The sequence below is a fragment of the Sander lucioperca genome, chromosome 6, assembly GCF_008315115.2.
Source record: "Sander lucioperca isolate FBNREF2018 chromosome 6, SLUC_FBN_1.2, whole genome shotgun sequence".
Taxonomy (NCBI): domain Eukaryota; kingdom Metazoa; phylum Chordata; class Actinopteri; order Perciformes; family Percidae; genus Sander; species Sander lucioperca.
In genome coordinates, this window is record NC_050178.1 from 7,808,803 (window position 1) to 7,822,917 (window position 14,115).

A 14,115-nucleotide genomic window follows, 5' to 3' on the forward strand; every position below is an offset into this window, starting at 1 on the left:
GTATTTAGTAAACATTTTGATTGTTTGTCCTGTTCTTGTGAACGCGATATCGCAGGAACGCCTTGAGGATTTTTGTCAAATTTGGCCCAAACGTCCACTTGGACTCAAGAATGAACTGATTCAAATTTGGTAGGCCAAGGTCACTGTGATGTCACATAACAATTTTTTTGGCCATAACATAAGAATCCATACGCTAATTGTGACAAAATTTCACATGCTTGTCTAATAGGATACAATGATGAAGTGATGAGATTTTATACTCGAAAGGTCAAAGGTCAATTTTACTGTGACATCATAATGTTCTGCAGAAACAGAAGGGGAGACATGTGGTTGGACACTGAATTGGTGATACTAATCTTTACTAACTGTGGTGATTGTATAGATGTTCTGTGCTGCTGGGTTTAATGTGTGTGAAGTATCCATGTTTCCCCAATAAATACACTTAATATCTTTTATTAAATTCCTTCACAGTCTTCATTACATATATTATATCAGTCAGGACAGACATGAATGTAATGCAACTTGACTGGTTGGTGGAGTCTTAACCACGTGGCAGTAATTATAGTTTAATATTTGTAAACAGATGAATTCAAATAAACTTGCCGTCCATGCTTCATTCCAGCATGCTGATCACTTACGATGATGCAGTGAAGATTTCTGATTTTGGCACGTCCAAGGAGCTCAGTGAGAAGAGCACCAAGATGTCCTTTGCCGGTACGGTGGCCTGGATGGCTCCTGAGGTTATACGCAACGAACCCGTCTCAGAGAAAGTGGATATTTGGTAGGTGTCATAACCCTTTTACACTGTCCTTTTGCACTGGTGATCCTTTGCAATTTTCCCTTATGATTGTCTTATCTGTCATTGAATCAAAATAAAATCTCATTAGTCACAGCCTACTACAGTATAGAGCGCAGGATCCTATTTCCAGAAAATCTATTGAATATTATGTACAATATCTCATTACATGAAATTCTATAGGGCCTCGGCCATATCTGATGGGTTGCCCTATGTTAAGCCCTGATCTCCCCCAATACATTCTCCCCCTCTCTCTCCCATCCTACATCCCTCCATCACTCTTCCTCTCCGTCCTGAAAGGAGCACTGGCTAATTTAATAATTGATTTGCCAGATGCTGCAGTGCTCAGGAGAGGTTGGAATAACCTTCCAAGCCTGCGGATGGTTTGGCCCAGAGCCAGCAGTGCATTAGAAGAGAAGTGAAAATAGGATTAAAAAGCTTTTCATGTAAAAAAGGAAGCGAAGCATGGGTGTATACTGTGGAGTGGAGTAGTCCATACCATGAAAAGAGTGAGTCAGAGAAGGATGTGGTGAAGTATTATGTTTTATTTTGTTTTGTGCTGACATACTTTGGCAGCTGTTACAACTCATGTTCCTGTCTGATCTTTATATAAGGACTATACTAAGATAGCCACAGGTAATATTTAACATAATCATATTTTAAAGTGGAATAAATTAACTAAAGACAATATAACCTTTTTAACTTTTACTCAATTCAAGTCAATCCAACCATATATATTCCTGTAAGGACAATTGTATGCAGCAGCTCGCTACCCGTGTCAACAAATAAACACAATAAATAGAAGAAGAAAGAAAAAATACTGTTAATCACTAAGCCAAAAGGCTATAAGCTAAAATGTGGAACTGGTAATAAATAAATATAGATATCTATAAAAATGACTGTTCGACTGGGACATAGGCCGACAAAATGGAATTATATATTGACTGGCTTCAGTATAATGCTTCATTGTATTATGTAGAATAATTGTAACACAGCAATAATTTGTTTACCTTGGTTATGTAGCTACTGGATAGCTGTGGATAAAAGTATTAAAGAAAATGAATTTCATGGCAAGAGTGGAATTTGGTTAAAAACAACAACAACAACAACAACAAACGTGGGGCTTTTCATTCCTTTATCTTCAAATGAAAATTGTAACAGAAGTGGAGTGCAGAGTGCAGCTTGATTTACAGTGCACTGCATTACTTTTATCTGTAATGGCATATTTCTACATTTTTGTGTTGCTACTCTGAGACACTGAATTGACAGATGAGCAGTTCATTATATTATTGCATCATATTACCCTGTATAAAAATAAATCAATAACGTAGTTGTAATCCATCATCTCATTAACAGCTAATATTTAACCTGGTGGTAAATAAAAATACATGCATTGCCTTGAAATCAAGTATCTCTTCTTATGCATTTATATCACAAATCATAGAGAGATGGAGAGACTCTAAAAATATACATGTAAACACAATGTTACACACCTCCTGCGTGTGATGCTATTGGCACCTTGGATACTGTAAATGGTCACCATGGCAACACCGAGAGTCACCAACAACAGACTTTCCTTAGTTACATTCCCCATGGGTCTGCTTTCATGCTCCCCCACCAAACAGAGGCAGAGATGGAGCTCATCAATGAAACACTAGTAGTGAAATAGTCTTGTTTTTGGCAAAAGATGGGAAATCAGATTTGTCACCAATTACTGTATTCTTTTTGGAGCTTAGATGTATTTATAAATGGACCTGACACCATGATTATTACTAAAAAACACGTATATGTACAAAGAAGCAATTACTGGGAATTAGCAATATACTGAACGCTATTATGGTTATTACCAGTGTACCATTGATATGATTCCAATGATTGAAAAAAGGTTAACAGTGACAAAGCGTTTCATCGTAACAAACCAGAGACTGCCCACAAGGCATTAGCATCAATGGCTTTTTTACAGTGATAAAGTATCCATCAGTTGTCACAGTTGTACTTTAAAGGTGCAATATGTAATACTGACAGCTAGTGTTTAAAATAGTTACTGCAGTACAAATTCAAAATACTGGAGAGAGTCATCTCCCCCGCCCCCTCGTCCCCAGACTCGAAGTTCAAGGAGGTTGCCAGACCGCAGCATCCATAACAATGTTGCTAGACGCTTGTCTCACATAGCCAGACATTACTTCACAGCACAGCAGAGTAGCTAACGTTAGATGCTGGCTATATTGACAGTCATAAAACCCCGTGCTCACGCGGAGCTCTGTACCCAACTGACAGATACACTTTTCCGGCTTAGAATTATGATAGGAACCGCTAAAAGTAACACTACCTCGCCGTCCTCTCCACCCGACTGAACACACTTTATTAGCTTAGAATTACGGCAACAATCGCTAAACACACTGCAAACTCACTGCCCTACCGATTAACAGCCCCCCTTTCTTGGCTTAAGATAATTCACCATTGTCGGCTACGGCCACTGAACAGGCTACACGTTGTAAACAGCCATGGCCTGCTTGCCTGGTCCTCCGGTAACGTTAGCAGGGTTAGCATGGCGGCGTTAGCCAGGACCAGTCGGGATCACTTTACTGGCTGTGTCTCAATTGTTTTTGCGAGTTACCAACTTGGGTACTCTGGCTATATAATTCAAAGTGAGTACACAAATGTTGAAATGACATAAACTGCCCGTCCCTTCTAGCTGTGATAAATTAGCCTGAAGCTAATGCTTACCTGTTCAGGAGGTAATTAGCCAACTCCGCGTCCTTTTGGGCTCTAAGCTGTCTCCATCTTTCAAATACATCTCCAATATTTACCCGTGGTTTGTTATGTCTCTGGTCACGCAACTGTTAAAAACATGCCGGTTTTTTTTAGGTTGGGTAGAATCTATCTCTGGTGATCCTGTTCATTTGTTTGCTGCTGGGTTTATGTTTTTACAGGTATATCTGGCAACCCGGCCTGGCTATCAAACTGGGCAAAACACGAACAGAAATTCTGTCACAGAACGGAAATTTCAAAAGGAGAAAATACTGGCATTTGCATTGTTGTCAGAAAAGAGTATTTCAACTTAGCATGTTTCCTTAATATCTGATTACGCATTGGGGTCATTTTTGGATTTATTACAGTAAATATATTACATATTGGACCTTTAAATCTCAAGATATATTTCCGCAAAATTAAAAGTGTGACATTTCAGTCACGCTTCTTTTTATCAGTTCACTTCACATCTTTATCAATGTGTCTGAAAGTAAATATTCCACATCTCTCTGCAGGTCATTCGGTGTCGTGCTGTGGGAGATGCTGACAGGAGAGGTGCCCTATAAGGACGTGGACTCCTCTGCTATCATCTGGGGAGTGGGCAACAACAGTCTACATCTGCCTGTACCTGATAGCTGCCCAGACAGCTTCAAACTGCTCCTGAGGCAATGCTGGTGAGTGGTTAGGAGCGGGAGGAGTCAGAGAGCGAGATGGAGGGAAAAAGAATGATAGGGAAAAGAAAGTTGAGGCATCAGCACTAAGAGAATATAATTAAGTTAGAAGCTTTAAGAAGGCTGAGACATAAAAACAACAAAACTTACAATAAGATGGGGAAGGTCATTTTTCTTTTTCTTTTCTGACAAAACATTTGTTTAAATTGTCCACAGGAACTGCAAGCCAAGAAACAGGCCTTCCTTCCGACAGATTCTCCTGCATCTGGACATCGCCTCAGCAGATATCCTGTCGACTGCACAAGAAACGTACTTTCAGTCTCAGGTAAACTTCCTTTATCTCTGCCAACAGAACTCAAAACTCAGAAGCTATTTTGATATCCAAACATGAGTACAATTTAATTTAATGACATTTAAAAAAAATTTTTTTATCATTACAGAGAAAGTAGACAAAGTGGAATCAAGTTAAATCTTGTTTAGACACTGTATGTATAATTATGTGTATAACATAGAATTAAGAATCATAATTTCCCAAGTCACAGTCTCCCTTGTCAAATAAATATAAATAAATAGACATCGGACGAGGTACACATGAGTTCTGTATGTCTCTTAATAGAAGACCTCCTGTCAACAGCAGCCACTATCTCTAAAAGTCCTTTTGTTGTCAACCCACTGCCATTTGTTTCCAGTCTGCTGCAGTAACTACAAGCAGGGCAGCTGCACTGGGGGCCCAGGCCCCTCGGGAGCCCACTAATAATAACTGTCCTTTCAATCACAACATATTATTGTTGGTTTCTTGGTCTTTGTTCCTTGTCACATGAGATAGACCTTTCTCAACCTCCCATTATATGATAGTGAATGTCTGTGTGATGGAGAAGGAGGGTGTGTCTGTGATGGATGATGGATGGGAGGCAATGACAAATATGTTAGACCACTGAAAATCCAAACAGATGAAGGACAGGAGGAAAGTATAATTGTGTGGAAGCTATGTCTTTACTCAGCCATGCAGAACCACAGATCCATTTAGAACTCAAGCATGTATAATCGTTAGACACACTTGTACACACAAACACACAAAATGAACAAGATTTAATTTTCTCTTCGCAGCAACCCACTGCCTCCTCCTTCTTTGATATCTCATGATGCAAAAAATACAAACCTCTTGCACTCTCTCCACTTATCCTTGATCCTTTATTTTTTCCTGTTCCCCTTCCCCCCTGCTGCAACCCTCCCCAGCTTCTCTCCACTCTGCCCCATAATGGATTTTTCTTGTGACGTTAGAAAGAAGTATTTGCTGCTGGAGTGTATTGATTGCTTTAATGGTTGGGCGTAGAGAGCAAGGGGAGAGGAGAAAGAGGGGACTGGAGACATAGAAGAGTATGCACAAGAGTCCATTAGCTTGATAAGAAGAGCATCACTCATGCACAGACAGAAATACACACACACATGCACATGCATGTAAGTGCACACACTCATATATCAGACTTCCTTTGTCTTTTGATATGACAGGTATCAGATAACAGCTGTTACGCTCCACTGTGTACAAAAAAATGCCCACGCTGCATCTTTTTTTTTTCTCATGTCATGTCAGTTCATGTTCAGTTTCGCTCCCTGTGTATTGATTATCATCTGACAGCTTAATGGGTTTTGTTTCAATGATACACATGAACCCTCAGTCACTCTGCAAATTAAGAGCTTTTTTACAAGATCAAGGTGCAATGAAGTTTATTCTCAACGTTGATATCAGTTGTTAATATTCATAGTCAAATGAAGTCGAGTCATACTTTATTATCCAATGGAAAACACAGGAATGACTGCATTTTCCAAGTGTACAAATCATAATAATAAAACACAAAACAGGTGCTAAGATGGAACGTATTGGTCTACTGCTGTATCTCCATAGGCAGTTAAAGAGGGAGTAATTACAGTATTGGGAGTAAGAAACATTGATTATATTAATGGTGATCGTAGTAATATTAAAAGATGGAGAAGACATCAGTTGTAGTTTCAAATTATCTGAACCCTCATAACCACAGATACACTTTCGGATGTCAGCATAGAGACATTTCTTATATGTGTACCAAGTAAGCAATTTGTTAATTTTTAACAGGAACGTTTTTCGTTCTGTATTTTTTAATAACTCTCCAATTTGAAATCCATCTGCTACTTCAGCACCATGGACAGCGGCATGGGTTTATCAATACACAGGCAACTGATATATCACAGCCATGGTCTGGTCAACAGATTCTAACTTGCACAAACTACAGTCAGATAAAGCATCAATGAGTCAGGCAGACAAGACTAACATATTCCACTAAACAACCCCTCAACCCCCTCTGCCCCTTGTTAACCTGCGATTGCAGGTTAACAAGGGGCATGCATTTTGGTCATTTTGCTAACAAGGGGGATGGCATCCCCCCTCAAATTGCCTACTGCTTGTGCATGTAAAATGATGAAATACTCAGTTACTGTAAGTCATTAATACCTGCTCTGTTGAATGTGTTTTATGTGTTTCACCAGGCGGAGTGGAGGGACGAGGTGAGGCACCACTTTGAGAAGATCAAGTCTGAGGGGACATGTCTTCACAGGCTGGATGAGGAGCTGATCAAACGACGCAGAGAAGAACTCAGGTTAGCAAAGACATTGTAACATGTGCACACAAAGAACATCTACAAATACAGACGTGGAGATATAAAATGTTGATATATATATATATATATATATATATATATATATATATAAGCTAAATATTAAGACACCAATGCAATTATGTTAGTAGTACATAAATGTATTGTAATATAAGTTGTTCTCCCCATTTTCCTCTTCACACAGACATGCGCTGGACATCCGGGAGCACTACGAGAGGAAACTGGAGAGAGCCAACAATCTCTACATGGAGCTTAACGCCATCATGCTGCAGCTGGAGATCAAAGAGAAAGAGCTTCACAAGTATGAAATGTTTTATTGTTTTACAACATTGAATCAAAGAAAAATTATTTAAAATCAATCAATGTATTTATTTGTCGTGAAATCATATAAAAATACAATAGGCAGTGTCCTCGTTTAGGATCCTATTGGCCTGAGGGTAGATTCCTGTGCCTTCTCGACCTCAACAGTGAGAAAATTAAGGCTTACCTGGGTGGTTTGGATTTTTATTGATTCTCTTAGCCTTTGTTTTGCAGCACCTGATGTAAATATCCCTTAGGCAGGGTAGGGCACCGCTTATTGTATGTTCAGCCGGACAATCCACTTTTAGCAGGGCCTTGCGGTCCTGTTCGGTGCTGTTCCGGCTCCAGGAAGTGATGTTCCTTGTCAGGATGCTCTCGGTGATGCAGGAGTAGAAATTCTTTTGTCTCTGCCTTACTCACCACTGAGTCAGTATGCAGCGTCCAGGTCAGACCCTCGGTGATGTGAACACCAAGCTACTTGAAGCTGTCCAACCTCTCCACCAAGGATCCGTTGATATTAAGAGGGATGTAGTTCCTTCCCTGCTTCTTCGCAAAGTCCCCTATAATCTCTTTAATCTTACTGACATTCATGAGTAGGTTGTTGTCCTGACATCAGTGGGTCAGGTCCTCTACTTCTTTCAGGTAGGCCTTTTTATTGATATCTGTGATCAGGCACACTACAGCTGTGTGGTCAGCAAACTTTTCCAGGTGAGATAGGGTGGTGTGGAGGATGTGTGCTATGGCATTTTCCATTGATAATTTTGGACAGTAGGCAATCTGTAAAGGGTCTACTGCTGGGTAGTGAGGAGCAAAATAGTGTGACAGACTGAGGCAGTGATAGTTTGAATATCATTGTGAATACCGGCGCTAGTTAGTCAGCACACAGTTTGAGGACCTGCCGACTGATACCGTGTTTACATGCTTTAAAGCCCTCCTGACCTCATGCTCAGAAAGGGAGACGGGTGTGAGAGGTGCACCCATCCATCCATTAACCTCTACTTCAGCTGTTTTTGCTTTTTGGCTGCCAATGGCCTAAAAGTAATGTAGCTTTTGGTGCTGATTAAGAAAAAGACCCTTTAATGTCAAATTAAATACATATATCTACAAAGTGCTCTAAATCTATTAAAAACAAAATACAAAGTACTTGTTTGCATAAGTCAATGTTTAGTAGATGCCCCTTTGGCAGCCTGTATGGATAGGTCTCCATCAGCTTTGCACATCTGGACATTTTCTGTCCAGAGTTCTGTCAGGTTGGGATTGTGAGTGAAAAGCCAAAGTAATGGTTAGTCAAGTAGACCTAGGGCTGTATACTGTAGTCATTTTCTAAATGTATCGCACTGTAACAATAGGAAAACTAGGGTTGTAATTATTCAAATATTTTGTACTAATAACTTTATCCATCAACATTGATTAAGCAATGTTTTTGTAATGAAAGAGGATGGAAAAGGTCATCCGTAATGTGAAGTGAAGGGCCATTACATCCAGTCACACAGGGCCTTTGCATGTAACAAAGTGCTCTCTTATGCCATGCTAAGTATCCGTTGACATCCATTAAACGAGTATTGGCTTTGTGTTTAAAACTTCAGGAGGGAGCATTCACTGGACAAAAAGTACCCGGGCTGCTTCAAGCACCAAAGCTCCAGACAGTCGGCCTCCTCCAACTCGATGGAGAAACTCTTGAAGAAACGCAACGTACCTCAGAAGCTGCCTTCACACAGCAAGAGGTGAGACAGCCAGGAGTTATTTTAAATCGGCAGCATTTATACGTGATGGTTTGATCAAGTTCAATATTATGTGAATGCCAAAGTTATGTTAAAGGATAAGTCTGGTGATATTTTTTTATTGTCAACAAATCCCATGTGCACCAAATCTGCATCTTAAAATGACAAATAACACTATTTACTTCTGTTTGAGTAATATTTGCTAAAAAAAAAAAAACAATACACTGCCCAATTTTAAGTATTTTCTTTTTTTTTAACTGAATTTATATATTTATGACCCTTTTTTAAAGACTTATATCTTCAGTAGGAACTAATGGGCTTGCTGCTGAGTGCAGGGTAGAGGAGTTGGAAAGTATTCATTTAGGGAATTTGTTGACAATAACAAAAAAATAAGCTATCACCAGGTGTATTGAAAAATGCACAAGATAAACTAGAATCTATCTAGCAATTAATGCATTTAAATGTTTCTTCTTTTCCCCTGTTTTCTATTCATTCTGTCCCTGTCCTTTCCAGGCCAGACTTACTAAAGTCAGAGGTCATCCTCCCCAAACTGGACTCTTCCATGACCCAGGTCACAATCCCCAACAAGGGCTCTACCTCCCCTGGCCGCTCACGGCGAGGAAAACCCCGCTACAGGAAGGCTGGTAAAGGCAGCAGTGGGGACTTGGCTCAGTTGAAAGCCACTCTCTCCTCTTCATTAGCCATGGTCAACGCCACCTCATCTGTGCCCAGCAGCAAGCAGCATATGGACCCCAGTGCAGCCCTCAGGGGCCTGCAGCACGATCTGCTGCTTAAGAAGATGTACTCCTCAAGTCCGGATCTCATTTCAACCACCTTGGAGGCTGAAGGCCGGAGGAAGGGGCAGGTCGGGCCAGGGCTGGACAGAGCGGGCAGCCAGAGCGCCTCAGCCGGGCTGGGGGAAAGCAGAAGGACTGGAGGGCCTGAGGAGGGGCCGGATGTGGGTTTAGGGACTGATGACCTGGTAGAAACACCTCCACGCAGCGACACGCCCAGTGAGGATGCAGCTTCTATCCCGTTCTCCAGTAGCCCCGACTCACCGTGCGGCAGGGGAGCAGCTGCAGGGAGGGCGTCTGTACACGGGAACCCCCGTGTTTCCCACGAGGGTGACGAGAAGGAAGACGGGACGGTGATCACACGTTCACCTAGAAGTCAGCGTCTCACTCCTGCAGCACTGCTCTACAGGGCAGCAGTCACACGCAGTCAGGTGAGACTTTAACAGCATTGTCTAAGGAAGCAGTCAGACATCATGGCCCAGTTTCACAAAATTATTTTGACTTCCGCCTTATAAGGGAGCAAAGATTAAATAGCAGTGAGAAGGGGAAATGTAACCATTTTGATTTAATTTGTTGCCAGTTAAGCAAAACATTTTCCTACCTTTATTACTGTCTCTGTCTTGACTCAAACCGAAGCACAGGTACAAATCAGCATCTGTAGAGGTGTCAAACAAGAGAAAAATGCTGCGATGCTATGATGATTGAATTGATTTGCTGTCATAATTGACACTGATAATGTTTAGATAGGCAAAACATGTTGGTCTCTAATCTATCTAATATAATCGCCATCACTCCATTAGGTACAGTCCTCTTTTTTCATAGATGCCATGCTACAAATAAGGATAACACACACAAAAAACTACTTCCATCTGTGCATTTGTCAGTAGTGGTAGTTGCAACTTCAACTTCCTGTTTAATATGTGTTAGCTGAGGGTATTTGTATGTTTCACAAGTTAGATATGAATATGTATAAGTAGCAAAAGACATTAAAGATTCAGGTTTCCAAAAAAAACTCACTTTGGTTTTCTGAAAGTGACACCATGTACAGTTTGTATCCGGGGGGGGCCACCCTGATGGCACGAGTGAAGTTGGTGTGCATTGAAACATGGAAACGCTGGGGTTTCACACATACTGTTGATTTTCTCCGCAGAGACGTGGAGTGTCATCAGAGGAAGAAGAAGGAGAAGTGGACAGTGAAGTAGAGTTGCCAAGGAGACGGTAAGAGTTGCTAAACACATTAAATATAATTAGTGACGACCTACCATATTCACGATTCCATCTGTGCATTCATGCAAAACAGTTTACATGTTCACCTTTCTAACACAAATCCAAAATTACATTTGAAAGCCAGAAAAAATGACAACACCTGTGTGGGTTTGCAGGGCATTTAACACATAGATGTGAATATTAGTAATAAACAATTAGGTGTAATCCTTAGATTCACAATGAAATGCCAAATGTGGCAGAAGAGACACAAACTTGGGCATTAGCTTTACATTTTTAACATTTTGGGTTTGAATATGCCTGTAGGTCTGTGTTATCTCTCAACCCGTTTTTTTTCACCTACCATTTCGCTCTACTGTTAATTATTTCCTGTATATGTATTCTTTCTTATTGTATTCCCACTCAGGCGTCCCGTTAGCATGACCAAGTGCCAGTCCCTGTCCACCTTCAGCTCAGAGAACTTGTCGGTCTCGGACGGCGAGGAGGGAAACACTACCGACCACTCCCACAGCGGCACACCGGACGTGGTCAGCACCAACACTGACGAGCGTCTGGACGACAAGAGCGACGATCTGCTGTCTCAGGGCTCTGAGATTCCCGCTGACCCGTCCGAGCCAACACAGCTGGGCTCTGACGGGCTGTCTGAGAAGGAAGCTATTCTTCGCCAAGTCAAGACACAGCTTGCTAGTAATGATCACAATTATGAGGTAGGCTGCAGAGAGTGAATGAAGGGAGAAGGCATGAAATAGATTGATCAACAGTATAGAGGCAGACAATAGGTCATTTGTAGTGAACATCAAAGAGTCTGTTGCTGCTCTAACTCCGATTTTTTATGTTTTTCCTTCATACCAGGGCCTCTATGATGACTCGGACTGTGACAGTGCAGAGCTGGACCATTCAGGCAGTGCGGAACCCAGCCAACCTCCAGCCAACTGGTGAAAATCTGACACATCAACCCACTCAAACTCCTGCAGATCTGGTCTGTGAATGCCTCTTTAACTCTAACAGACCTTCGAATACACGGAGTCATGAGCAGGGACATTGCAAAAGCAGGAAATGAAGGCGCATCTTCATCATCACAAGCAGGAACACAAAACAAACCCTTGGTGAGTGTTCTCAAAAACCTGATATCCTGGGGGGAAAAAAAACAGAAAATCCCATTTCATTTGAGATAAAATGCCTCACAGTGATGTGAGACTGAATTGGGGCACAGCTGAGCTGACAGAGCATCAGCCACCAAAGCAACTGGCCCAAGATCAGCTTTGCAAAAACACCTCAACAACAGAGGCCTCAGTCAAAGAAGCCATCCACACAACTGTCTATTAATGTCTCTTTTCATCTTCCATGTCGATTTGTATTTTTATCTCCGTCAAAAAAATGTGTCATGTTATTTCACATCATGTCATATGAGAACATGATCATAAGATCCTATCAGGGCGCAATTATATTTTAATGTTTCTATTGTCAACATCAATGGGGCAGCCACTGATGTTGCTACTTGCACTTAATTTATGAAATGTACTGATTTCCTCGCGATCATCAGGTTATATTGCATTTACTCTCAAAACGTTATGCACTGACTAATTTATTGCTTTTTTACAGTGTAAAAAAAAACAATGTTTACATTTTTCATTTGTGTTGTTTACATATTTTATTTATATTTGTGTCATGGATTTTGTTTCCATTTTCTACTTCTGTGTTTAATATCTTATGTAAATATGTGATGATGTAAAATGGACAAATTTTTAAAATGTGAGACTGTATAATTTAAAGGTGCTGATGTTTCTAATTAGGTGGCACTACTCTATTTGAACCTCAAAAGGCTTATGGTAGTAGAATGTATTGTAGCTGCTGTTAATGTCTAAGCATCAAAACACAGATAAAAGAGGGACAAGAGAACAAAGAAAAAGCAATATGTCTGCTCTGGTACAGTATGTCCTGTCATGTCACAGGTCAAAAGAACCACAGCTGAGTTCATTCAGGGCAGATGGGCTTTTTATTAGTAGTATTGCAGTGTTTACTGTATTAATACGCAATACCAGTTTGAAAACCCCCTTCTGAACATCTTGGGGTGTATATAGAATCATAAAAGCATGCTTGTGATAAAGTATGGATAGCCTATTGGTCACGGTTTGTGATTCTGGTCAAAATTAAATATTAGAAACATCCATACAGAAAAAAATGCAACAAAAGAAAGACTGCACATTTAATAACTGAAGGCATATGGATGACAGGGACACAAACACCAAAATAGATCTCAGAATAATTATGGAATTACTTGTGGCCACAGTGTTTGCAGTATACCAGCACACGAGAGAGATGATTCGAATTTTTTAGTAAACTTAGCAATGTGGCTCATTTAGTCAAAGATCCTTTTGATATTATTGTTTTAGTAAGTAAATCACAAAGCAAGCACAGGCGTACCTGTGGCAGATGACAGAAATAACCTTTAGCTTACTCAATGCGTGGACCCCAATTCAGCTTGTTTTTGTCCACTCATAAAATCAGTGTGCACATAGCAATTAGGGCTCATAATTTGGCCATTTTTACTTACTGCCTCTTACCACAGCATATTAATTGAGAGAGACGCTTTACAAGCTTATAATATGGTTCATCAGTGTACGGAAAGGTCACTCTGCCATTGTCCTCAACAGTTGAAATTTTGGCCAACAGACAGTACTTTTTTCACAGATGTGCAAAGGTTCCTTCATAACAGGCAGCATGATACATAAAACTCTGGTTTTGATGTACTTGTGTCCCTTGACAAGCCTTCTTACATGCATGTGGTTCAATCTGACTGTACAACAGCACATTGCATCCTGTTCCATTAATGTATGACTGATCAGGTCCCACTCAATAAGCTAGAAATGGCAGCTTGTTTTTTTATCTGGTGTTACCTTTTAAACTTTCGATTTGTAGAGCATTTTAAACAGATTGTGTCCCCAATAATTAAAGCTAGAAATCCTCCTGCAGGATAAAATGTTGCCAAAAAGCAAAACTACTGCCCTCTAGTGTCTCAATTGTGGAGGTTCGTGTTTCCCATGATGCCGATTGAAACAACCCTGTATGATCCGAAATGTTTGCTTTTTATATTATTGTAACTGTACAATAAATATATTTAAGAAACAATTTAAAATAAAATCAAACCTGTAAAATCTCAACTTGTGTGTTTACTATATTTCAACCAGTGACAAAATTCCCAAGACAAGT

The 14,115-nt window shown here is 40.5% G+C and overlaps 1 protein-coding gene across 2 annotated transcripts in view; it reads left to right on the plus strand.

Moving 5' to 3' along the window:
- The window catches only part of LOC116051353 (mitogen-activated protein kinase kinase kinase 12-like), a 33,830-nt gene extending 19,764 nt beyond the window's left edge, over positions 1-14,066 (plus strand). For both annotated transcript variants that reach the window (XM_031301696.2, XM_031301695.2), the window contains exons 5-14: positions 623-781; positions 4,063-4,221; positions 4,435-4,543; positions 6,739-6,848; positions 7,051-7,167; positions 8,753-8,890; positions 9,401-10,112; positions 10,832-10,899; positions 11,312-11,612; positions 11,758-14,066. In XM_031301696.2, coding sequence (XP_031157556.1) covers positions 623-781; positions 4,063-4,221; positions 4,435-4,543; positions 6,739-6,848; positions 7,051-7,167; positions 8,753-8,890; positions 9,401-10,112; positions 10,832-10,899; positions 11,312-11,612; positions 11,758-11,844 — 1,960 coding nt within the window. In that variant the 3' untranslated portion in view covers positions 11,845-14,066. The remainder of the gene's footprint in view (positions 1-622; positions 782-4,062; positions 4,222-4,434; positions 4,544-6,738; positions 6,849-7,050; positions 7,168-8,752; positions 8,891-9,400; positions 10,113-10,831; positions 10,900-11,311; positions 11,613-11,757) is intronic.
- The last annotated feature ends 49 nt before the right edge of the window (positions 14,067-14,115 follow it).